The 27,372-nt window shown below is 47.1% G+C and overlaps 1 protein-coding gene across 7 annotated transcripts in view; it reads right to left on the bottom strand.

The window, feature by feature from the left end:
- The window catches only part of LOC136379840 (kalirin), a 635,535-nt gene that overhangs the window by 88,711 nt on the left and 519,452 nt on the right, over positions 1-27,372 (bottom strand). For all 7 annotated transcript variants that reach the window (XR_010746806.1, XM_066347435.1, XM_066347437.1 and 4 more), the window contains exon 33: positions 26,245-26,347. Coding sequence is in view for 6 of the 7 variants with exons in the window: in XM_066347435.1 (XP_066203532.1) it covers positions 26,245-26,347 (103 nt within the window). In the remaining variant the exon portion in view is untranslated. The remainder of the gene's footprint in view (positions 1-26,244; positions 26,348-27,372) is intronic.

Here is a 27,372-nt window from a genome sequence, read left to right as displayed (position 1 = left end):
CTGCTGTGGCTTCCCAGCATCCCAGATAGAGCAGCAGGAGTAGAGCCAGGACTAATATAAACGGAGATGCGTTAAATATGAGGTCCTAGTGGCAGTGATTGTTAGTGTTTCTTTTATACCTCTTTGGGTTTTTTTTGTTTTGCTTTCTTGTTTCGACCCTTTCAGGGTCCCTATGCCCTACCTACAGGTCTTGCTATGACATTCCATTTCGGGAAAGAAACTTAGACAAGTTTACCCATTTATGGTGTAGAGCAGGGGTCCCCAAACTACGGTCTGCGGGCCACATGCGGCCCCCTAAGGCCATTTATCCGACCCCCGTCACACTTCCGGAAGGGGCACCTCTTTCATTGGTGGTCAGTGAGAGGAGCATAGTTCCCATTAAAATACTGGTCAGTTGGTTGATTTAAATTTACTTGTTCTTTATTTTAAATATTGTATTTGTTCCTGTTTTTGTTTTTTTTTACTTTAAAATAAGATCTGTGCAGTGTGCATAGGGATTTGTTCATAGGTTTTTTTATAGTCTGGCCATCCAATGGTCTGAGGGACAGTGAACTGGCCCCCTGTGTAAAAAGTTTGGGGACCCCTGGTGTAGAGCTTTAGCAGTAATGTAATTCATTTGTCAAGTGTTTGTAGGGTCCACGGCATGTGGTAATCTGTAATTTTTTTGGAGGCATGAGGCTGGTTCGTGCGGGCTGCAAGGCCGGCTGAGGGAGTGGGTCACTGAGTGAGAGTGAGCGAATAGATGGGTCACGATACAGACCAGCTTCCACATTTACATATTCCAGTGTGGTTATACCCGCTCTACTGGGCCATCTGAAGTAATGAGTCCTGTTTCTTTAAGAACAGTGGTCCCTCAAAGAAAGTCAACTTCTAGTGGAACGAGAGGAGTGACACGGTCTAAACAGCAATGGCTCCTAGCCAGGAGAAAAGTTCAAGGTAAATTAAAGAGCATGCTCTCCCATTTGACGGTGGCTCATGATGTCAAAGGCTCCATCACACTTGCCATATAGAAATAAAAAAACAATTTCAGATTCTCATAGTAAGAACTCCAGCAGGGCAAAAACTGGTCCTTAAGGGAGAGAAAACATCTCAGCATCAAATTCAAATGGTGCTTACCCTGAGCTATGAGGAAGACAGGATACTTAGGATGCAGAATGGAAATGAGAATCTGAAGACAGCCAGGAGCTGTCCACAGGCATTAGTGACGGTGGAGGTGACCACCTAGCTCACATTTACCAGGGAGCAGGGTCTGTCAATTTCCATATCAGGTTACATTTGTGGGGGTCAGTGGGGAGTGGTATCAGCTGTCAGGATTAGCTCGTCCCCCACAACATAATTCACTGTCACTTTCTCTTTAGTTTATAGATGTGCTGTACGGTCCATAGAATTCATTTTAGCAGCAGAATTTCATAGTTTTAGAAACACTGAGTTTGACATTCTTTATCCAGTTGTTAAAATTCTGAAGGGGAGAACAGTTCTTAAAAATATTTTTATTGTCATTTTTACTAATATCTAATTTGTGTCATTATTTTTATTAGCCTTATTATTAACAGTTGATGGTTGTTGAATATTAAGCATGCACCTAGCAACAAACTAAGGGTTTGGCCTGCATTGTTTCATGTCATTTGCAACACACCTTGTGGGGCGGATAATACTATTGCCCCCATTTTGCAGACTGAAACACTGAGAGGTCCTGCCCAGGATCATACAACTGGCAAGTGGAGCAGTGAGATCGCTGCCAAGGCTGGTTTGATTCAAAGTGATCCCTCCCCACTTTGCCACACTGCCTCTTGTCACGGAGACTCCATCTGCTAAGTGGGATTTGTATGCTTGTGGATTCCAGAGGTCTTGGAAAGCACCCCTCATATATTTTGAGGATCCATCTTATCCTGGAGGACCTAGCTAGAAGTGGTTTGGGTCACTTCATTATATATGTTCCTGAGGATTTGCATAAAAAGAATTGTCTCCCCTGTTAAACCCTCCGCACGTTGTGATCGCCTCTGTGCCCCTGCAAATCTGTCTGGTGATGGTTTGATATGTGAGACATCTAAGATGCATGCAGGCAAACTGAACATGCTCACTAACACCCTGAGAAAAGACAGACACTTTTACATAGGAAGCCAGGGTTTTACCTCGCCTGGTGGTGCACTGAAAGAGTGATTAGCACCAATGCATAGATAAGTGACAGTCCTTCACAATCTCATTGAGATAACTTAAAAAAAAAAAAATCAAATCTGGCCTAGGGAAAGGATGAGTGGGAGAAGTGGAAGTGGAAGTGCGATAAAAGAAGGTCATTAATTGCTTCTGAAACACTGATGATTTCTTTTAGAAAATAACTCTCAGCTTGGAGGTCACACATTCGTCCATATGCAACCCCGCTGTATCTTTGGCACTCTGGTTCTGTAGGCCAGGGTAGGGCTTGGGATCAGCTTTCTGAAACACTTCCCTGGTAATCCTAATGCCCCTGGTTCGCCATCTTGGCACCGAGGCCTTTCTGTGCCCCAGCCATTCTCTCACGGGGACACCTGAGGGCTGCAGTGTCTGAACGGCCTTCTCACATCTGCAGCACACACTGTCCAAAGCCCACGTCTTCAGCATTTTCCATGAAGGGCAAGAATCAGCAAGTCCCCCTTCGACAGGACAGTGGCTTTTATTAACCAGGCCTCCCGGTATTCTATTTGGGGAGTGGGAGCAGTCTCTGTTGGGATTTCGCCCATCTCTCGCTATTCAGGTCTAGACCCCTTCATATGATATAACTGCTTTACATATTTACTCAATATACTGTAGGTCCCATTCTAATACTAGGCACTCATAATATGAGCTATAGAGAGATATTCTCCCATCCCTGGGTACACAAGAGACATCATTGGACATCCAGTGAAATAAAAATAGCCGCCAGTGGGGAACATATTTATTGTATTGTAGATTTATACTTTTTCTCGTTCCATAAAGAGTTTGAGGCAACTATTTTGTAATATATTTTAAAATGCATCTTCAGTTGACTCTATGTTCTGGATATTCCTGTCTGATGGATTAGGAAATCAGTGAAGCAGAGATATGCCTGAATTACAACCCCAGTGGCTGAGGCACAGTAAACAGTCTCCTCTAGACTCCTGACTCATGCCTTGCTCTGTGAGGCACAGGGGGCAGTGGGCAACTGACACGTGCAACACAAGGAACTGTAATGTTCTTGGTCTTTTGATCCAGTGTGTTTCATTCAGTGGCTCAGGAAGGGGGAAATGAGATAGTACTCCCACCATTTGGGCCAAAATGTTACTTTGTGTGTTTTTGCCCGAATCATCTGATTGTTTTCTTTAGTGAATTCGGCCAGTGGAAGGCAGTGTGCATAACAGACACCAAGGGAAGACCTGGGTTCAAATCTCAGCTCTGCCACTTTCTGGTTGTATGACCCCAGGCAAGTTATTTAACCTCTCTGAGTATGTTTTCTGCAAAATGAGGATAATGATACTTACCTTGAAGAGTTATTGGGAGGATCAAATGAGAGATTGTACGTAAAATACCGGCTCCTATTAGGAGGTCAGTAAGAGGGGCGGATGGCGGAAGTCACTGCCAGTCACTTATGTCAAAGGTAGCTTCCTCGCAGGCAGCCTTATGCTTTTCTCGGCCCCCAGTTACAGTGGGACCTCTGAGGGAAGGGCTGGCATCTGTCCCATGAGATGGGGCAGGGCGGTGTCCTGGGTGGGGACTTGGTGCTGTTCGTGTTCCTCCACCTCAAATTCACACTAGAGCCCAGACTGGAGATTTCCATTGGTGTAGCCATCGGAATTAAAAACTGAGGTGTAGAATAGTAAAAATATAAATTGTGCATATGGAAAAGGCAAAAAAAAAAACAAAAAAAAAACAAAAAAAAAAACAAAACAAAAAAACGTGACATGGATGTTCAGCTGAGCTCTGTTTCTGGGATGGATTCTGTGATGTTCTGATTTGCTCTTCATGTTTCTACTCTGCCTGAAAGGCCTCCTTCTGGATGCGTGTTTGCTGCCCCTGCTGACCCTGAGGCTCCGTGTTCTGAGATCTGGGGGTGCCTCCACCCCTCCCCAGAGAAAAGACACAGGCCACAGCGAGGAAGAGGAGGTGCCGTCTCCCTGCTTTCCTCTCTGCACCTCCTGCTCCGCTCAGGGAGCCCTCTGGGGGCTAGGAGGCTGGGCAGTGCGGAGAAGCAGCCCCGACAGTATGTTTCATGTGTGATTGTTTTGTTTCAAGTTCAGAAATCTCAGAAACTGCCTCTTTATCAGGACACCTTCCCTCTGCCCTCAGACTGGGGAAGGTGAGGGATGATGGGGGGCATGTGGGAGGTGGGGAAGAGAAGCGTCCTGACTGAATGATGCCCCTGCTGCTTGAAACCTTGCTGCCCAGGCAGGGGTCACCCTTGTCCCTCATGAAAGCTCTCCATGTCCTCCTAACCTGGGTTCCAGTGTCCCCACACTGAGCAGCTCTGGAAACACAGGGCATGAAAACCAAATTTAAAACACGTCTGCTTCCCCTCTCTCCCACGGCATGGCTCTTCAGGAACTTGAAAGTGTGTTTCAAGTTTCCCCTCATCTCCTTATCACCCTCAGCCTCCTCCCACCAGCTGTTCCTGCTCCTTCCTTTCACTGACCAGGGCTCCTGACCCTCACAAAGCTGCCAGTTCCTCAGCTCACAGCCTTGGCCCGACCTGCACATCACCCAGTTCCCTCTCTGGCCACGCTGCCTCATCTTGAGATGCTGAGACACTGGTCACCTGTTCCCTAGCGGACACATGCTTGTCCCCTTGCTCTTGGGTCACACAGAGGGTGGGCCTCAGCAACCATCTAAAAATCCTGTCCCTTCCTATCATTTAAAAATAACATCTATTAGCGGGTTTTGTTTTCCTGGTTAATAAAAGTAATTTTTTTAATCAGAGAATTTGGAAAAAGCCACCATCCAGAAATAACCACTATTGATACTTTGGTGTGTTTCCTTAATATATACATACTTGCATTCACATATGTATATATAACATATATATGCATATGTATATACGTACATAAGCACAAATACACACACATATGTACAGACACATTTCTTTTTTATGTTTAACAGGAAAATTAGTTGTTACTATTTAGGGGGAAAAGGAAGAGCCCAAGCAGGTGGGAAAGAAGTCGCAGGCTGCAGCTCAGGCCCGTCACCGGTGCCAGCCACAGCCAGGAGGGTTTGGAGCACACGCCTTATTGGTTTACAACGTCATGGGCCGGGTGGCCAAGGAAAATATCAAGATAGCCCTGTTCCTCCAAGACCACATAGATAAATACATTTTAGAGTGCATATGGGAAACACATCTGGAGACACCTCACAGGAATTTATAAATATACACAAACAGAAGTTACACGCACAACACTTATCACTCTAACGAGTACTTCCTGAGCACTGTCTGTGAATGCTAACTCTATCTCAGCGCACTGCAGATACCATGAGGAGTCACATGTGAGCCTTGCCTACCTGGATCTCAGGATTCAGCTGCTGAGATAAAAACTAATCCATGGACAAGAGCAAGCTGGAAGGAGATGCCGTCCCACAAAGTGCTGACAGAAGGGACTCAAGAAATCATTCTAATAACAAAGATGAGTTCTAACAACACTCTTCCTGTGGTCAGAAACTTAGCTATCAGGACAGAGAAATAATTTTGGGGGACACAGCGAAGAAGTATAGGCTGGTAGACAAAGGTGGTTATTACTTGAAACATCATTGTATTTTAGTAAGACAATCACACATATCTACCAGAAAACTTATGTCAGAGGACAGGTTTGCAGACAGCAAGGGACCCCGAGGAGGGGCAGAACCAGGAGGAAGGGGCCTGTGTGCATCAGGAGGCTGTAGGTCCTAGAGAATGTACCGGGTTGGGGATACATGCTTTCCCTCTGGAAGCTCCCAGGAATAGAACTTATACAGCAAGTGAAGTCTAAAGCCAGGCCGAGGAATGTGCAATCACTATGGGAGCCATTGGAATAGTGTTTCAGGACGAGGATTGAGAACAAAGGAAAACCAGGATGGCTCAGAGGTCAAGCTATGGATGAAGGTCTTAGAAAAGGAGCAGATGTGGGAGATGGTAGGTGTTTAGTTTCAGTTCTGCTGAGTGGGGCGCAGGGAGTCACCCACGTGAGGTTACTGCCATCGACAGCTGGAAACACGGTACAGCCCCAGGGTGAAGGTAAGGGCTAGACAGAGCTCTTCCAACTCATTGACCATTGAGCAACACTGCTTTGAACTGTGCAAGTCCACTTATACACAAATTTTAAAAAACAAATACGTATAGGGCTGTAAATGTATTTTCTCTTCCTTATGATTTTTAAAACATTTTCTTTCCCCTGGGGTACTTTATTGTAGGAATATAGTATATAATACATATAACATACCAAATATGTGTTAATCAACTGTTCATGTTATTGGTGAAACTTCCAGGCAACAGTAGACTATTAATTAGTAGTTAAGTTTTGGGGGAGTTAGAAGTTATATGTGGATTTTCAGTTGTGTAATGGCTCAGCGCCCTGACCCTCTCGTTGTTCATGGGTTCAATATATTTGATTTTTGGGGGGATACTGGTAGCTCAGAGATGTTGAGTGGCTCAGTGTAGAGAGATAATGAGCTTTCCAGTGAAGGAGGCATGAGCTAGGCCAGTGGTGGCGGGGGCCTGATGCGATAAAGCCCAGTCAGCGGGCGTCACAGGGGATGGAAGCAGCTGGAGCAAAGCATGGCCTGGGGGGAGCACTCGTCTCCCAGTAGGTCCCGTGTGCCAGATGCTGACACAGACAGGAAGACACAAGCATCATTAAGACCAAGACATGATCGTCAGGGAACGCACCCTGTAACACGGAAGGAAGACATACAGGCAGCCAATGATCTGGATAAGTTGCAATTAGGTTGACACATAAATTGCCAATATTCGATCATTTTGGATACACAGAAATGGCAGTTTCATATGGTTCAACCAAAGGTCGGCATGTAACAGAAGGGTCTCGGAAGGATCGTGTGTGGGAGGGAAAACCACCCAAATGTGTTTGGAAATGGGCCTGTATGTCATCCATCCTAAGTACATGTGCTATTGAAGGCTTTTAACAGACGAGTGAGTTGTCGGGAAGATGAAACTGCTGTCAGTAGGAAGGACACAGTGTGGGGGCAGGACCCCAGAGAGCAGGGGGCCGCTCAGCAGTCTGCTGGAAAGGATCTGGACAGGGGTGCAGGCCTGCTGGGGTGGTGTGGCCGGAGTCTTGAGGGAGTCGTTCTCAGGACTCAGCCACAGACCAGCTCTCCAGGACCATGCCGAAAATGAGTCCACAGGAGAAACCTGGCTATCTGCAAACATCATGTTGTCAAACCATGTTACTGGTTTGAGAAAAAAAGAAAAAAAAATTTTGATGCTGAGACTGAGGAAAAGCTGGATGTCAAATTGGAAACATACAGGCGACCAATTACACGTACCGCCCCAGCAGGACAGCGCTTACTTTGCCGCCCGCTGTCTTGTGTTTGCTGGTTTGCTGGTTCCCCAGCAGAACCCAGCGCTGGTCAAGGTGGAGCTGGCCCGTTCGGTTTCACTGAGGACGCTCCATCCTGGGACAGCGCCTGGCAAAGAGGCGCTCAGAGAATGTGGTGAGTGCAGGACTAAAGAAATATGGAACTGCCACCAGGAGTGAAGGCATTTCAGAGATAGGACCTTGAAATTTTTTTGTCATGGACATCAGAATGAAAGGAACACGTGACTGAAGGTTGGTGAGGATCTAGAGAAAGAAGAACCAGGGGTAGGAGTCAAAGTGCAGATCTCACCAGGAGCACGAAGTAGCAAATGTGTCCAGTGGCAGAGGGGAAGGAGCTGTCTGAGAACAGGAGAAAGACAGGAGGAACTGAACTGATATTCTGGGGGTGGGCAGAGAGCATGAGACAGAGAACTGCGGGCAAATTAACCTCAGACTGTGAGTCTAGAGAAAGAACAAGAGAATAAAAGGACATGCATCCAGGTGAAGATAGAAGTAATTCTGTGACAACCATGCTAAAAAAAGAAAGAAAGAAAGAAAGAAAAAGAAAAGGAAAAATTCTCAGTGTTTCTTAGGTGATCACCAGAAAAGTCTAAATTCTGTTTTGTTTTTGTATTTTTCTGAAGTGAGAAGTGGAGGGGCAGAGAGACAGACTCCTGCATGCGCCCGACCAGTATCCACCAGGCAAGCCCACCAGGGGGCAAATGTTCTGCCCATCTGGGGCGTTGCTCTGTTGCAACCGGAGCTATTCTAGCACCTGAGGTGGAGGCCATGGAGCCGTCCTCAGTGCCTGGGCCAAATTTGCTCCAATGGTGACTTGGCTGTGGGAGGGGAAGAGAGAGATAGAAAGAAAGGAGAGGGGAAAGGGTGGAGAAGCAGATGGGTGCTTCTCCTGTGTGCCCTGGCCGGGAATCGAACCCGGGACTCCTGCACGCCAGGCCGACACTCTACCACTGAGCCAACCAGCCAGGGCTAGTCTAAATTCTTTTAAATGGGGTCCATGGTCTGCTATGATCTGACCCAACCAATCATTCCAGTTTTATTTCCCACAGCTCACCTCCCAAACCCTGAACTTCTACCAGGCATATCCACTCTGCAAGCTCTAAATTGTCCTATGTTTCCTTATCTCCTTACACTTAGTCCCAACACCAGTGCTGCATGGGACAAAGCCTACTCGTGTAGTGAAGTTTAATGCTGAAACCTCTCTGAACTTCTCAAACTACACGTTTGATTTTATTTATTTATTTATTTATGTATTTATGTATGTATGTATTTATTTATTTATTTTCTGAAGCTAGAAACGGGGAGAGACAGTCAGACTCCCGCATGTGCCCGACCGGGATCCACCCGGTATGCTCACCAGGGGGCAACGCTCTGCCCACCAGGGGGCGATGCTCTGCCCCTCCGGGGCGTTGCTCTGCCGCAACCAGAGCCACTCTAGCGCCTGGGGCAGAGGCCAAGGAGCCATCCCCAGCGCCCGGGCCATCTTTGCTCCAATGGAGCCTCGGCTGCGGGAGGGGAAGAGAGAGACAGAGAGGAAAGAGAGGGGGAGGGGTGGAGAAGCAGATGGACGCTTCTCCTGTGTGCCCTGGCCGGGAATCGAACCCGGGACTTCTGCACGCCAGGCCGACGCTCTACCACTGAGCCAACCGGCCAGGGCCACGTTTGATATTCTTAATTATACTAAGTCTCCATTTCTAGAGCTCTCTCTTATCCATAATGCTCTGTGTTTATTTGTTCCTCATTTATTCATTTAATAAATATATACCAAGTGCCTGCTCTGAACTAGTACTTTAGTTAGATTCAGTGATGTAGCGGGGATGTAAAACAGACACATCTCTGTCCTCATGGACTTAAAAGTCTTGTGGAGGATGCAGTCACATAACCACGCAGATGCTTATACTGATGGTCATACATACCAAGAAATAACAGTACAGGGTGTTGTGAGACACAGGACTTGGGGAGGAGGCTTAGAATGGCCAGACAGGCTCAGATCAAGAGAGGAGAGAGCAAAAGGGGTGGACTGTGCACGGGAGGACAAAGAATTTTCCAGCAAAGGCCTTGGGCTGGGAAGAAGCCTGACCCATCTGAGGGAGGCCAGGGCAGCTGCCAGGCAGGAAACAGGAGGAGTGGTGTCTGTGAGGCTGGAGAAGTCAAGGGCCAGCTCATGCAGCCCTCAGTGGTCACATGGAGTATTTTGGCATTTATCCTAAGAGCAAAGGGGTACTGTTGAAGGGCTGGAAGTCACAGAATGATGTAGAGAGCTTGCATTTTAAAAGGATCACATTGGTTGGTTGAAGAGTGGAGAAGTGATTAGAAGGAGGTAAGAGTGACTGTCTGGGACCAGTTAGAAGGTTCCTCCATAGGTCAGGGCATTAGGACAGTGGCTCAGAGTGGAACAGATTACACAGATGCTCAGTCAATGTCAAAGGGTGCAGTAGCAGTCCTTCTGCATTAATCGCTGTCTCCCTAGGTCTTGGATCTGTTTGTCAGACAGCAGAGTCCCAACTCCAGTGCATTTATCATCTTTTTTTCTAACACGTTTCATTGCTTTAGCGGCCCATCACATAACACGCAGAGTAAAATACAACAGACAGATACATTTCGTACAAGTCAACTAGTTCTTATTCTTTCATTATAACAGAGGTGCACTCAGGGACTGGCAGAAGCCTGCATTATATATTAAGTGTCCATGTTGGTTCACTATTCTGTGGAGAAATAAATGGTGAATGCTAAATGTAAGAAATGTCTCATATGTCACATCATATGAGCCTCTAACTTACCAATGTATCTTCTTTAAAATATCAAGTTATGTGTTTATCAAGACAAAGTAGAGGGAGTAAAAAGACTAGCCACAGAGTGAGAGCAGATATTTATAACATGTATAACCAACAAAGGGCCAATATCTAGAACATATAAAGGATTCCTAAAAATGTGTAAGAAAAAAAAGACAACTCACTAGATACAGGGGCAAAGGGCTTGAATATGGACATTATAAAATGAGAGAAAATACTAAGAGAAAATACTAAGGCCCAATAAGAATACTAGAAGGTATCCAACCTCATTAGTGAGTATGGGAATGCAATTGAAACCATAAGCAGGTATTACCACATACCTTCCAGACCTGCAAAATTTCTGATATTTGACAATTTTAATTAGAAGCAAGGATATAGAGCAACATAAAATTTTACATACAGGGGTGGGCAAAGGTAGATTAGCAGTTGTGAGTACACGGAACACAGAGTTTATTCTTGTATAAGGTCTACCGGAAAGTTCTGTCCATTTTGGGAATAAAACAAAATACAAATTTTTCTTACCATCAATAAACTTTATTAAATAATATAATTGCCATTATTATTAATGATTTCTTGCCAGCATGAGGGCAATTTGTATATCCCATTTTTGAAAAATGTTTTATCTTTTGATGCAAAAAATTGAACCAGTGCTTGTTTGATATCTTCTTCATTTTTGAATTTTTTGCCCTTCAAAAAATTTTGTAAGGACAAAAACAAGTGATAGCCGGAGGGTGCTAAGTCCGGGGAATATGGTGGATGCGACAGACATGCTTCTGTAGCATTTCTTCCTTGTTGAAATTTGTAAAACTTACAGTGATGTAAATGAACTTTATCAGTAGCCATGGGTACACTATCGCTTCACACATAAGACTAATGGTGAATCAACTTTGTTTTATTTAATTTGCTACATCAGTATGTATACATTAAGTGATAAAAATAGAGAGGCACACATGCGCCAAATAAACGTGCTTATGTGTCAAAACTTGTTGTGATAGAAACGGACAGAACTTTCCGGTAGATCTTATATTATTATTTATTTGTATTATAACTGTAAGCCTACTTTTCCCCACCCCTGTATATTGGTAAAAGTGTAAATTTGGTAGCAATATTAAAAGAAAATAGTTTATATCATCTAGTAAAGCTGAAGATAGATATAAACGTAGCCTATCACCTAGCAACTCCACTCCTAGCTTTACAGCCAAGAGAAACTCAAGTACATGTGCACAAAGATATTTATATACAAGGGTATTCATAGCAGCACTGTTCATAGTAGCCCCAAACATCCCATGTACAGAACGGACAAATAAATTGTGGTATCCTCGCACAATGGAATACTATACAGCAATGAAAATGAACGAACAAGTCTAAACATCAGCATGGATGAATTCCATAAAAACACATGTTGAGTGACAGAAACAAGATGCACACACACAAAACATACAATATGATTCTATTCATATAAAATATAAAAATAGCTACATTGAAACTATATTGTGTTAGGAGCACATACATAGGAGGTGAAATTACAAAGCAAAGACAAGACACTATCATTATGAATGCCAGGAAAACAGCTGCTTCTAGGGGAAGAGGGCCCAGCTGTGACCAGGGAGGGGCACACAGGCATTTCTGGAAAGCTGGCCATGTCCTGCTTTCATGACCTGCATGGCTATTACATGTATGTTCACTTTATAATTATCCACTCACTTGTTTAGCAGTTTTTACACATTTTCAACATGTATATTTTTACCAGATGTTTGTGAATAGGAATGTATTTTATTCATAGGAATAAGAGTATCAATAACAGTTAGTGAACCAGATAAGCCTGTAACTCTCAGTAGATAATGGTATAGATTAAATTTTGTACATTTCAATAAAAATAATAGAAAATAATATAGTTACAATATTATCAGTTAAACAAAACGTATAAAAGCAACGAATGTGGATTATTTTTAAAGAATCTGATATCAGATGGGAAAAGATAAAAATATTAATGATGGACTGGATTGCAAGACTGTGGGAAACAGGCACTCACACACAGCTGGACAGAGTATGAATTGGTCTAACATGTATAAAGGATGACTTGACAATGTGTATTAAAATTTAACATGCATATTCCCTTTGATGCAGTAATTCTACTTCTAGGAAGTTATCCTATTAATATACTCACAACTCACAAGTGTGAGAAACTATACCTGAACAAGGATTACAGCCTTGTGTGTAATGGTAAAAGACTGAAAACATCCCATACACCCATCAACAGAGGACTAGTAAAATAAACGATGCTAGCCCTGGCCAGTTGGCTCAGGGGTAGAGAGTCGGCCTGGTGTGTTGAAGTCCCGGGTTTGATTCCCGGCCAAAGCACACAGGAAAAGAACCCATCTGCTTTTCCACACTTCCCCCTCTCCTTTCTCTCTATCTCTTTCTTCCCCTTCTGCAGTCAAGGCTCCATTGGAGCAAAGTTGGCCCGGACACTAAGGATGGCTCCATGGCCTTCACCTCAGGTGCTAGAATGGCTCTGGCCGCAATGGAGCAACGCCCCAGATAGGCAGAGCATCACCCCTGGTGGGCATGCCAGGTAGATCCTGGTCGAGTGCATACAGGAGTCTCTCTGACTGCTTCTCGGGGGGGATATATAATAAAATAAAATAAACGATGCTACCATAAGTAATGGACTACTATGTAGCCATCAAATAGAGTGAAGCAGCTCTACAGATCCTGTTATGAAATTACCCAGGTTCATTATATGGGGAAAAGTATAAGACAGTACTTACTGTATGCTCCTCCTCATTTAAGCATTAGATGAGTGTGAGGAAGTAAAAGGTTCAGTAAAAGTTCTAAGGGAATTTTTGAATAGTTTCCATCAGAGCTAACAGTGTATTAAAAAGAAAGTGTAATTCTACATTAAAATAAAATACTTTTTTTGATATAGATGTATTGGTAGCACTGCTGTTTTACAGACTGTCTATAATTACAATACTTACTCTGGGCTCAAAACTGATATAAAGATGAAGAAACAGAAAGCAAGATGAGCTTCAAGGTCAAGTTCAAATATCACTTCTGGTGTAAATAGTCTTCCCAGGTTCCCAGGCTAACTCTGTTGTTCAATGTGGGTATACTTCTGTTATAAAATGTAGCATATTGCATGGTAAGTATGTATCTCATCTGACACATACATTTTTATAATTTCTCAGATGCTCAGCACAGCAACTGGCATAAAGAAAGTGCTAAGTAGGGCTGTCTCCTTTCATAACTACATGCAACATGTATAGAATCACTCTATTTGGTATCAATTATGGGACACTTTGGGTGATAAGTTAGAGGACTATGGCATGAGGACAGAGATTGTTCTTATCTATCCTGACTCTCCCTGGTAACTGGTCATCAGTGGACACTCCATAAATTTCTGTTCAATAAAAGAATGAATTCAGTGTACCAATATATTTGAAATAATTTTCTATTCTGCTTCTAACTAATATCATTCTTTTCCATTAACAGATAACTTTTTTGTGCTTAGTTATGTGTTATGGTAGTGCCTACTTGTTTGCCCTCTAAATAACACAACCCACTTAGTGGATTGGACTTCATATGTCCGTTAGAAGTATTATCTTGCCTGACTGGTGGTGCAGTGGATAAAGTGTCTTCCTGGGACACATAGGACCCAGACTCGAAACCCCGAGGTCACGACCTTGAGCACAGGCTCACCAGCCTGAGCACCGGCTCACCAGCTTGAGTGCAGGGTCTCAGGTTTGAGCATGAGATCAGAGACATGACTCCATGGTCACTGGCTTGAGCCCATAGGTTGCAGGCTTGAAGCCCAGGGTGAGCTCATGGTCATTGGCTTCAGCAAGGGAGTTACTGGCTTGGCTGCAGCCCCCGGGTTAAGGCACATATGAGAAAGCAATCAATGAACAGCTAAGGTGCCACAACAAAGAATTGATGCTTCTCTCCCTTGCCTGTCTGTCCCTCTCTCTCTCGCTAAAAAAAAAGTATTACCTTAAGTTTAAATGTTAGAGAACATACCCTAAAAATCTTTTTCTTTTGGGATTTTTTGAGAAATTTTTCATGAATGTAATAAAGGTTCTTAATAGCCTGTGTGTAAAGAAGCATAAAAACTGTGGCCATTCTGTTTTGGGAGGTTGTGAAGTGAAGTGGCTGGGGAGTAAGATAGAGTCTGCATTACAGATTCCAGACTCCACAGTTTGAAGTACCTTCCTTTAACAAAACTATTCCCCGCGGATCATTCCCTCATAAACTTTTACTTTAAAAATTACAACCACCTTTCTTTTTCTTTTGTAAGAAGAATTTTCCTCTGATATTCCTGCTTTATGAGAAAGAAGAAATTCAGTAATATTTGAGGGTCTGTGAATACTTCCTCTCTTCTTTTTGTCTATCTAATATGAAAGTAACCTTTCTTAATCAGGAATCTGCTAACTGAAATTATAGCAAAAAGATGACAGAGGGGGAGAAGATCTAGCATTTGGTTTGAAATGATTATGAGTCAGGGAATTAAATATGTGGGAATTACCTTCAAGAACTCCCAAATGAGCTTTTAAAAAGAACTGAGTTGTTTTTAAATAAAAGCTGCAATGGTGTCTTTCACAGAAGCATACATGGAGGTAAAGGTAAAAAAAAAATGAAGTAAATCCTAGTGCATTACTTGCTTTAAAAGTGAGCACATTAAATGCCTTAAAAGTGAGCACATTTGGGCTAATATTAGCACAACAGAGAAAGGTCTAAGCAGGCCACCAAGTTGTCCTGCTTGTTGAGTTCACTGCCATCTCCTCTGTGTCTAGAATAGTGCCTGTCTAGGAACTCAATAAATGGTTGATGAATTAATGAGATAAAAAGATATACATCAAGATCCTAAGGAAAAGAAAAGATAATGAACTTGTAATATCCTCTAGTGCTCTCTAAGTCAGTCTGTGGTCCATGTATATTTGAGAAACAGCAAACAGCAAGTCAAACTTTTCAACCCCATTCCTGCAGCTGAAAGGACACCAGCTAGCAGGAGACAGAGATGGACATCGTAAAATACAGAGCCTGGCTTTGTCTTTCGTACATCATCGAGTTGAGAGAGGAGCAGCTGAGGCAGGGCAGAGAGCGATGTGTCCAGGAGCAGTCCCTTAGCATCCCACAGCCAGCACCACCAGGGGCCACGCAGTGAGAGGGCGAGCTCTCCTGAACTTCTAGTCCTGTGATATCCCTCAATCATCAGCACTTCCAAACAGAATCAATCAGAGCAACGGTTTTCATACAACTTTAGGGGGGTTAATTCTTTTGTGGACCGGCACCAGTCTGCAGACCGGTGGCTGAAAACTATTGAATTAGAGCATTAAAAAAATGATAGTATATGAACATTCTGAACTTGGCAGATTTCACCTTCAGCCCTAACATACGAAGAGGTTGAGAAGTGACTGTAGCTTGGCTGCAGAACATGGCTGCTCTAACACAAGCAGGGACAGACGCATCCCGAGCACGCAGGAGAGGAACACTGCAGGTCAGTAGCCCTGGAAACCCAGGCAGTGGATCCCGTCAATGGGTCTGCACGGCTCCTCATCTTCTTCTAACAGTTCTCACAATACAAATAGCTACCAGGGCACCCCTGAGGGCATCTGCTATTTAGTGGCCCTGGGAGAGGCCCTGAATCAAAGCCAAGTCCCCAGTGTTGCCCCAGTGGGAGGCCACCACAGAGAACATTCAGCTTGTTTCTCTTGACAAACCCCTTCTTTCTGGCAATAGTATCACATCATCTCACCCCAATGACAAGAACTCTTAGATCCAACCCCACACCCGTCCCCTGTGTTACTCTGGTCAGGGCAGGCAGGTGGGCAGTACCCATCAGCTGTGAGGAAGTGACAGAGAGCTGCCAGGCGGGTAAGACCCAAGCAAGCATTTTCAATCTAAGCTTGAGAGCAAGAAACAGGGTGCTATTCCCCCACTAGTCTATCCAAGGCTTTCCCGAGCACCCTGTGTGATGGCCTCAGATAATGTGCGTCATGTTTGACAGCTCAGCATGACAGGTCACGGTGATTCCACTGAAAGCCGAGCCCCAATTCAAGGCCACCTTCACCTGCCCCACTTTGAGTCTCGCCACTTTGGTTCCAGACATTTATTCCTATCGGTATATCTGCCTGAAGTTTCTAGAAGAGTTCATTTTCACCCCCCCCCCCTCCCATCGCTTACCTCCAGACAGTATACCCCTGGTGTCACTGCTAATCATGCAGAAGCACGACGTTTTAAGAACAATACTGCCCTACCATTAGCTTTGATAAGGGATTCAGTCATTCTGCCCTACACTAAGAGAACATGGTCTCTTTAACTGGCACAGAAGGAAAAAAGGGCACCTGACGTGCCAGGAGGTCTGTGCAGAACACTCCCGTGAAGTCCTTGCCAAGAGCGGCTGCTCCTCTCCGCCCTCCCTGCTCTGCCCTCCGCCCCCGCTCGGGCCTGTCTCCCCCGCAGAACGCACCCAGCTGGAGGGGCGCTACTCACTTGGGTCTTGTTTGCCTTGGACTGTCGCCAGCTAATCCACCTTGACATCTTGGTTCCCCCTGAGATTTGTTTTCTCCTTCCACCAAAATTTAAGAAATAGAATAAGAATTCGTGCTGGGCTGCAGCTGGGCTGAGCGGGTTCCAGAGACTCTGGCTCGCAGGCAGCTCGGCGGCTGGGAGCAGCCTCGCCACACCTCAGCGTGGCTGGAAACCACTGAATTTCTCACTGCCAAGCGCTCGGCTCACTGCCAAGCCCTCGGCACCCAACCAGGAGTTTGCCTTGAGAGGCGTGAAGACTCTCTCTGGGCAGAATCACACCCCCACCAAGGCCACTACATGAGTCACAAGTACTTGGTATGAAAGAGTCTGTGATAGGCATTAATTAATACTTGAGAAATTATCATTCCCTTTCACCATATGTCAGCCCCAGAGACATGGAGTGGGCTACGGAACTAGTTTTCCATTTACCTTTGGGTCACTATAGATGTACCAGGGCCCGGAGGGGCTGGTGTGGATGCAGCTGGAGAAGTGGGTCACAACAGTGTTCACTTTTTGCTGCAAGGATCTAGAACCTGAACTATCAGGCTTACCTCAAAAGTACTATGTTTTTAACCCAATTTTAACAGGCAGGAAATTGACTTGGCTTTGCGTCTTAGGTCTGCCATTCCCTGGCTTTGTAACTCTGAACTAGTCATTTTGTTTCTTCTGAGCAGGATGAAAGCAGAGGGCTAGATGATCTCTCGGGTTCTTTCCTCCCCCAAATTTCTATGTTTCCAAGTTCCAAACTTGCCTGCGTCAAATCTGGCCTCTGGCGACCGACTGGGCAGCTATCACACACTGATCTAATCTACTGGCAAGTCACCTTCTCCTGCCTCCCCATTTCTGTAAGATACCTGTGCGGGGCTGCCCCTAGGGACCTTCAAGGAGACTGCGCCAACGCAGTGCTCTGAGCACCAGTGGAGCACTTCTGAGCTCTACCTCCGATCTCCCGTGTGAGGCAAACTGCTCATTGGCTACTTTATTTTATGGAACTTAATTGCTTTTTCTGGTGATTTAAAGGTGGGTCTCTCAAGGAAGGTTTTCAAGCTGTGGAACATAAATCAAATTATTTAGTAAAGTAATGTTGTCATGGGGGACTTTGCCCTGTGGATCAGGCATATACAGGGTGGGGCAAGGTTTATTCTTGTATTATCATCTATTAATTATTGTATTGTTTTCCACATGAACAACTGTATTTTTGTCTCACCCTGTATTTTTCAATACAGTGTCTTGCATACCCTTTGGTGGTATGCAGTTTCCGGAAGCTAGTTATTTGAGCAACTTTTCATTTACAGGAAAACCTGTGACCTCAACTGCTCACACTTCATTATTTTGTTAAAAAGCCAGCACGTTTTACTCTGTTGAGTGTGGCTCAGGAGAGAGGAAGTTGTGCTCTGGGGAGGTGGCAGAGCCTCAGGAAGGGAGCCTCTGGCGCCCCAAGGACCAGGGGTCCGTGAGTTTTCTTGCCCACTGCCACCATCCCCCTCCTCCATTGCCACCACAGAGCAAAGTCACAAAGGAACTGTACCAGGGGGAAAGGCTGTTTTCAAACCTAGTCCTACACTTGGCTTGTTTGAAAAACTGAAGAAGAAAAAAAGAATCACAATCTGGGCTTAAAACTTTAAAGTGAAGATAGCATTTTTCCTAATTTGGAGTGATTACCAGCATCAGAAATCATTGAGAAAAATCAGAATGCCTCTCTATCTAAGGTTCTGGCCTACTACCCCTTCAGGCACAGGGTGTGACACAGATTTAAGATCGCATAAGCTTATCAAGTCCAAGTTAGATTTCAGATACATCTACTCTAAACCCTAGTAATAGGAAACACAGTTATATACTCTTTTCAGGTATTTATTTAAGACTTAGCAAGCATTTTGTTACTGGATTGGGGGCAACATAAACCTCTCCCTATAAAGGAATGTTTACGGGCCTGCAGCCCCCCACCCCCACCCCAGACAAAGGCCAGAGGAACAGGAGTGCTGAGGAATGTCTCCATCACATTTTCTTCCCCTTTTAATATAGTGCATTTAATGAGCTGGATCTCTAGTGAGTGGTTCACTTGCTTGGACCCCAGGTAAGTCGGGAGACCCAACCTTGGGTGGATTATCTTGATAGTTTTAAGAATCTGTCAAGTGAAAATTATGACCCAGTATGAACAGATAGGGTTTTTATTAGCCTTGACACTGCTGAGTCTCCACATTTCTAGGTCCTCCCCAGTGCACCAGTGCAGGGGCCGGGCCCTCATCAGTGCACCAGTGCAGGGGCCGGGCCCACATCAGTGCACCAGTGCAGGGGCCGGGCCCTCCCCAGTGCACCAGTGCAGGGGCCGGGCCCTCCCCAGTGCACCAGTGCAGGGGCCGGGCCCTCCCCAGTGCACCAGTGCAGGGGCCGGGCCCTCCCCAGTGCACCAGTGCAGGGGCCGGGCCCTCCCCAGTGCACCAGTGCAGGGGCCGGGCCCACATCAGTGCACCAGTGCACCAGTGCAGGGGCCGGGCCTGTATCAGTGCACCAGTGCACCAGTGCAGGGGCCGGGCCCTCCTCAGTGCACCAGTGCAGGGGCCGGGCCCTCCCCAGTGCACCAGTGCAGGGGCCGGGCCCACATCAGTGCACCAGTGCACCAGTGCAGGGGCCGGGCCTGTATCAGTGCACCAGTGCACCAGTGCAGGGGCCGGGCCCTCCTCAGTGCACCAGTGCAGGGGCCGGGCCCTCCCCAGTGCACCAGTGCAGGGGCCGGGCCCTCCCCAGTGCACCAGTGCAGGGGCCGGGCCCTCCCCAGTGCACCAGTGCAGGGGCCGGGCCCTCCTCAGTGCACCAGTGCAGGGGCCGGGCCCTCCCCAGTGCACCAGTGCAGGGGCCGGGCCCTCCCCAGTGCACCAGTGCAGGGGCCGGGCCCTCCCCAGTGCACCAGTGCAGGGGCCGGGCCCACATCAGTGCACCAGTGCACCAGTGCAGGGGCCGGGCCTGTATCAGTGCACCAGTGCACCAGTGCAGGGGCCGGGCCCTCCCCAGTGCACCAGTGCAGGGGCCGGGCCCTCCCCAGTGCACCAGTGCAGGGGCCGGGCCCTCCTCAGTGCACCAGTGCAGGGGCCGGGCCCTCCTCAGTGCACCAGTGCAGGGGCCGGGCCCTCCCCAGTGCACCAGTGCAGGGGCCGGGCCCGCATCAGTGCACCAGTGCAGGGGCCGGGCCCTCACCAGTGCACCAGTGCAGGGGCCGGGCCCTCCTCAGTGCACCAGTGCAGGGGCCGGGCCCTCACCAGTGCACCAGTGCAGGGGCCGGGCCCGCATCAGTGCACCAGTGCAGGGGCCGGGCCCTCACCAGTGCACCAGTGCAGGGGCCGGGCCCTCCCCAGTGCACCAGTGCAGGAGCCGGGCCCGCATCAGTGCACCAGTGCAGGGGCCGGGCCCTCCCCAGTGCACCAGTGCAGGGGCCGGGCCCGCATCAGTGCACCAGTGCAGGGGCTGGGCCCTCACCAGTGCACCAGTGCAGAGGCCAGACGCTCTCTGACTACAGCTCTTGCACCTACTGGCCTGCTATGTGCTCCCAGAGTGCAGGGTTCAGGGTTACAATGTTCTGTTAAGCCAGGTGAGGCTCTACAGTAGTCTCTTCCCAGAAGGTTCCAGCAGCCCGGCTGCCTCGCCCCTAGTTATACGCGTCCTGTTGCTGCAGTGAGTAACATGGTAGGAATCTTTAACTTTCCCCTTAGGTGAACCCTATCTCTGAACATAGCCTTCTCTCCCAATCAGTAAAACAACATTTTGGTCATGACCCACTACATTAATTTGACAGTCTAGATTTAAAAAAAAATCACTGAGTTAGATCTTGAAATCTCTCAGGGCCTTTAGCCATCCCCCTTCAGCTCGCTGCAGCCCATCCTGCATCTTAGATCATGTTCACATGCTGACATTCCTTATTCAAATCACAATCAGACCCAGGTGGTTCCAGCACTGCTCTCTCTCTCACCATTTCTGCAGTTCATTTTCACCTTAATTTCTCTGTCTCAGCCACTCTCGACATGTCTAGAAATCCATAGTGGTTTTCAGGCAAAGAGTATCTCTAATAGTATGTGTTTGGAATGTGCAGTTCAACAAGCATTTACCGAGTGTCTCCAGCATGCTGAGCCCAGACGGTGCATACATGCACGGGGACCATCACAGCGCAGATGGCTGTTTCCGTGCCATCAGCTGGAAGTTCTTCAGCCGATATACATCATGTTAAACAACAAGACATTTCTTCACCACCACCTCATCACTCAGCCTTGCTTGACTAGAATTCTATAATTTTGGCTTTCTTTGAAGTGCGGTTCCAAAGCCCCATCACTTAATATCTATGCCTAGACCTTTGTCTATGGGAATAGGCAGACGACACTTCACAGTGGAATGATCAGAGCAGCATGAGCACAATCCTGGGAAGAAGAGGGAGGGGCTCGGACTACCATGAACAACAACACAAGCACACCCATCTGCCTTCAGGGAAGTCACACTTTTGCATGGGATAGGTGTGAGGTAGAACCTAATTACGCAAACTCATTGAGGATTGAATAAAAGCAAGTTTGGGGAAAGTTATTAATGTCATTTACTGAGGCACCCATGTTGGTGTAGCATTTAATTCAAAACTAAGAATATTATACTGATTCCTCATCAAGGGAGGATTTGTAACTTAAGTAAGGCAGCCCAGCTCTCCTGCTATAAAGAAGGGTGTGTGTGTGTGTGTGTGTGTGTGTGTGTGTGTGTGTGCGTGTGCGCATGCACGTGTGTGTGGTTTTCTTTCCTAGAAAGAAGAGTTAGCCTGACCCTTTAGGTGGTACAGTGGATAGAGCATCGGACTGGGACACAGAGGACCTAGGTTTGAAAACCCGAGGTCATCGATTTAAGCATGAGGTCACTGGTTTGAGCATGGGATCATAGACATGACCCTGTGGTTGCTAGCTTGAGTCCAAGGTTGCTGGCTTAAGCAAGGGGTCACTTGCTCTGCTGTAGCTCTGGCCTCACTCCTGGTCAAGGCACATATGAGAAAGCAATCAATAAACAACTAAGGAGCTGCAACAAAGATTTGATGCTTCTCTTCTCTCTCCCTTCCTGTCTGTCCCTATCTGGCCCTTTCTGTCTCTCTCTCTGTCACACACAAAAAAGAAGAGTCAGACAAGGAGGGTTCCGAGTGCTAAAACCTGGGTAATAATTAGGAGGGGGCTGGGCATTGGTTTTCTGTCCTCAACTTTGTCTTTTTAGCAAGAATTTAGATAAAGCCACAGAGGTATGTTTACCTGATGTCAGGAGATGTAGCTGATATACTGGAAAAAATAACTTACATTCAACACAGGCAGGGGTGTAATTAAATAAGGGAAATCTAATAGATATAAAGCAGTCCAGCATTTAGGTTACTAAGTCACCTGCCCAACTAAGAGTGGTCCATGAACACAGGTGATTTTATGAGCAACAGTGTCCACCCCTCCTGGACATGGTGTGCCAGCTCAGGGAGATGAGGCAGAGCAGCCCTAGAATGAGAAGCTGCATTTGCATCATTTAGGTCACATCTGCAGTGTTATGTGGCATTCTGGGTGCTCCATTTTTTATAGATCATCACATAGCAGAGTTCATCCAGGGAAAGGCCAGTAGGATAGGGAAAATATATTACTACAAGCTAGAGGTCCTGGCTGATTGCCTCAGTGGTAGAGTGTCGGCCCGGTGTGTGAAGTCCCGGGTTTGATTCTCAGCTAGGGCACACAGGAGAAGCTCCCATCTGCTTCTCCACCCTTCCCTTCTCCTTTCTATCTCTTTCTTCCCCTCCCACAGCCAAGACTCCATTGGAGCTAAGTTGGCCCGGGCGCTGAGGATGGCTCCATGGCCTCTGCCTCAGGCGCTAGAATGGCTCCAATTGCAATAGAGCAATGCTCCAGATGGGCAGAGCATCGCCCCCTAGTGGGCGTGCTGAGTGGATCCCGGTTGGGCACATGCGGGAATCTGTCTCTCTGCTTCTGCGCTTCTCAGCAAGAAAAACACAAAAATAAAAATTAAAATTAAATAAAGCTGGAGAAACTGAGGACTTCCAACCTAAACAGGAAAGAGTCAAGACAACTGTCTTCACATATATAAAGCCTTACAGGTTACCACTGGCCAAAGGTGGTACAACCTGAGTATTAAAATGAATACCTGACAGTAATGGATTATAACCCATTAAGTAATAAAATTACCCATGAGCCACTACTGAGCACAACTACCTAAGCCTTGGATTCTAAGGGCTAGCTCTCCTGTATATAGACAGAATACAAGGTGAAGCTACAACTCTTTAGGTCTAATAGGGGAAAAGAGCCCACTGACAATTAGTTAATGCAGGATGAACCCAGAGGGCAGAACTCTACTCAGAAACTTTGAAAGATCTTCACGGTCTGCTAAATAAGTGGGCATTCTCACTCACAGTACCTACACTTCTGCTCCCCCTGTAACAAGGGTGGGAAATGAACCTTTACCGAATGTCTAGCAGGTGCCGAGTAAACGTGTTTAACTTCCTCTTCCCAATGCCTCAGGGAGATGAGTATTATCTTTGTTTTATAGATAGGGACGTTAAGGCGCAGTAATTCATGCAACATGACAGAGATGGTTAAATGCCAGAGCTGGGATTTAAACCCAGGTGTGTCCAAACTGTTTCCTCCCCACCACAGTGCACGCAATACATGCAGGGTGATTTAGACAGGTGCGACTCAAATAGGTCTGTACTGGCCCTTTAATGCTCATGTTTTCCTCACCTACCCAGCCCGGTGGGGCCACTAGTCTAATTCCTCTGGATGAGGAGAGGAGGAGGGGGCCAGGGCCTTTCCAGGAAACCGGTTCTTGACGTGACCCTGACCCTGCGAGGCGGCTCTGCCCCATCCCTCCCCACAGCCACCCTCCGTTTGCTCTGCTGTTGAATACAGTTCAGTTGACCTGAATCAGTTCACTCTATTATCTTTCTCTTCTTCAGGGTCTGTTTACCTGACCACTTGGAAACCAACGGAGTCCAGTTTCCTGGTCTACTGCTATAGTTACAGGAAAACAGAAAGATACCCGTGAATGGGGTCTCTGATGAAGGAGTGAGCAGGTCAAGGACACACGGCCGTCTTGCTCTTCTGACGCAGAAGGGTGAGCACATCCCACATGACACGCATGCTCACAGGCAGGCCCTGTCTCATTCTGAAAGCGTGTCTTCCTCAGTGGTCCCCAGGATTCGTGTACGAAAGGCAGATTCTCTCGTCGCCTCCCGACCGCCCCGTTCCCCCAGGCTTGAGAGGGAAGCCGGGGTTCTCCGGCTGACTAAAGCTTTCTGCCTGTAGTAAGGACGTGTCTAGGCCTCCTCTGCATATTTAAAACTACAATGTTTGCATGTTTGGCTGCTTTTAAACCACCTGCTGACGCTGCCTCTGAATGCTGGTGTTCCCTGAGATGAGGGACTCTGTCCCCTGTTAACTCACTCCTGAAATTCTAACCATCCGTGTGTGCTGGGTGCCGGGGGCACGGCAGGGAAACAGACAGACAGAACCGACACCCTCATCAGGGCTTCACAGCCTGGCTGGACACACACACACAACGGAAATTACACAAAGAAGGATTCACACCCAACAAGTCGTCCACATTTCTCCACGGGATCCAGCACAGAGCTCGGCACATGGTGGCTGCTTTTTCACAATTAAGTGACCAATGATTTTGTGGAATGTGCAGAAAGACTGATCGGCTGAGTTCATCTCAGCATGGGGAGGCCAAGGCCTTGACTTTTAGAGGGGGAAAACATGATAGTAAAGCAGGAAGATCTGGATTCTAGCCTCTGCTAGAATTTCTACTAGAATTTTCCTGGGCAAGTCATTCAGCTTTCCTGGGCCTCTGTTTCCTGACTTACAGAGTAATGTGCAGGAGGCACCGGGATTCTTCACTGACAACGAAATGCCTGCCGCCAGAGGTATTCTCAGTTAGGCTCACTTACCTCGCCAGAAGACAAGGCGTGGCTGGGGCCGATGGCCTCCTAGGACAAGTGCTCTGCCAGAGGTGTCTGTAAGTCAGGGCTGCAGGAGGACAGGGCAGCAGCGGGGAGGAAGTCCCCGGACCGTGAGACTAATAGGCTACGTCCAAACATGGGAAACACTGCACTTGGCTGACCACCCACTGACTGTTTAAAAGGAAACTTTCATTCGTAGGGTACTCTAGGTTGTATTTCTAAACAACAGATCAGAGGAGAAAGGAAAGCATAGAAATAGTTTCCACTTGTATATTTTTACAAGTGGAAAAAAACCACACAATTTTCCATCTACTCTGATGGTCAAAACAGTGTAGTAAATTGAAGGCAGGCTGTCAGATAGCATTACCTTGAAGGCCCTTGAACACTAGCCTAGTGTATGATTTAGCATCATGATCTTAGGAGATATGGGAGCAGTCTTTTTTTTTTCCCCCCAGTAAGAAAAAAGAATTATGAAAAATCCTAATGAATGCAGATCATCTTAAAAAAAGAAATAGCTATAACTTACAAAACTAAAATGAGGCAGGGACACAGCCCGTTGCCTAAGGCTGAAGGACTAAGCCAAAACTCTAGGTCTAGACCAACTAGGGCCAAATAGTCTCTGCAAATCCTCACCTTCCTTAATAAAATCACTCACAGGCAGCAGAAGATCCTCTCATACTCTTCTGACCCCAAGGTAAGCAAATGAGGGTGGGGTCAGGGACAAACCTGGCCATGTCCCTGCTGCCAATCCAGACGGCTGAGTCCCCCCCTAGCTTGAGCAAACGCACTGAGTCTGGGCTACAGTCTCCTTTCTTCCTCTTCCCAAGAGAGTGCCTAACTTTGTTTACTCCAAAATGTAAGAGAGCAAATGACCAGGCTTTCTCACAAGTCTGCTCCATCCCTACACACACCACTTTCTGGTCCTTGGCTTCTCAGGAACGAGCCCCAAAGTCGGCCTGAGGAAGGCATCATTCCCACGGGAGCCCTGCAGATAGCCAGGAGGCTCCCAGCAACCAGCATCTCCATGGTCACTTCTCAAACCACTGATCTTGGTCTAACTTCGAGATGAACCCATTCAAATCATTATAAACATGAGCTAGTCACAGCCGCTAAGGTCTTGGGAACCTACCACGGCCTCAGCTCCCTGAGTTCAGGCCTCCCAGAGGGCAGAGGGGCCCCAGCGGCCCGGGCGGGGCATCTCAGGAGGAGAGAGACCCAGAGCCCCGCACTCTCCACTCCCACATCTGCTGAGCTCTCACCCCAGGAGGGGACAGGCTCGTCCCTCAGACAAGACCTCCACGTGTGACATACCTCCTTCAGCCCTACAAAGAGACAACTGGCTCCTCGGGTCAGGCTCCAGAGCGGGAGAAATTCCTTTGGGGGTAACTCTCCAGGGGTGCTCAAGTCAACAAGAAGTCTTAGGGGGAGGAAGACTGGGGCAGTGTCCTACCTTGTCACTGTCCACTGTGTTCTGTGAGGTCCGCGAGGCAATGGAGATGGTATCTGGCTGGCTGCTCCCATCCCCCTGGCTGTCAACATCCTCCACTCCATCCCTGCGGGAAGAAGAGAGAAAACACAGGGGTGGGGGTGGGGGGAGCCACTGTGGGTTTAGAGCACACAGGATCTCCAGCTGGGCGGGCGGAGCAGAGCCTCAGTACTTTGGAGCAGAGATTTGTCTAAAATTATCCCACTGACAGGAGCAGCCCTGTGTGATTTTCAGTGATGTAACTAACCTCTTGTACTTAGTAAACATAATCATTCTGTTGGTAACCGAACACAAAATGACTCCCTCTCCAGAACTCCTCTGGTCCATGGTGCAGAGGGGGCAATTATTCATTTTTGCCGGGACTGGGTCTATCATAGGCACTAGGAAGAGGTCCATCCTACTTAGGACCTCGGCTTCTACCCAGCTGACTGGGTATCTGTGACGATGCAGTGCTCAGGTATTCACATAGTTTTTCTGTGCCTGTATCGGGATGGGGCTGGTACATGGCTGGACTATACAGAAAACAGAACCGATGTTTTTTAACTTGTGTTTTGACTGCTCCAGAAACTAGAGTGGGGTGTTTTCTCCAGGGAAGATTATCTTTGGGAAGTCCCCGAGGTTGGACCCTCGACTCCTGGTTGTGGAGGAGTTCATTGCCCTCACTTTGGGGGGTATTGTTGATGTCATGCTAATTTATGATGACTTCTTATAAACCCAGAAGGCCAAGGCATCTTCAAAGATAGGAGAACAGTCACAGATTCCACAGCAGATTTCGGGACAGCTGTGCTCCTCTGCGTCTGATAAGACAGTCTCCGAAGTGCACCGCTGGCACTTGGACCCCTTCCTGGTCCCCTGGACCACAGCACCGTCCCACATGTCCCACAGGCTCCTTCAACTCTCTGGCTTTAGAGCTGTGTCCCAATGCTGCACAGAACCCACAGCCAGGGCCAAGAGGGAGTAGCTTCCTGGGAACGGGTGCAGGCTCAATGGCTTGTGTCAGAAGAAAGCTGGAGGAGGCCTGGGCCAGGGGGTGGATAAATTAGCACAGGGAATGATGCTCTTCCCATGGAGGCTTTTATGAAAGTTATACCC

Source organism: Saccopteryx leptura, chromosome 8, assembly GCF_036850995.1.
Source record: "Saccopteryx leptura isolate mSacLep1 chromosome 8, mSacLep1_pri_phased_curated, whole genome shotgun sequence".
Lineage (NCBI taxonomy): Eukaryota > Metazoa > Chordata > Mammalia > Chiroptera > Emballonuridae > Saccopteryx > Saccopteryx leptura.
This window is presented reverse-complemented; position numbering and strand designations above follow the sequence as displayed.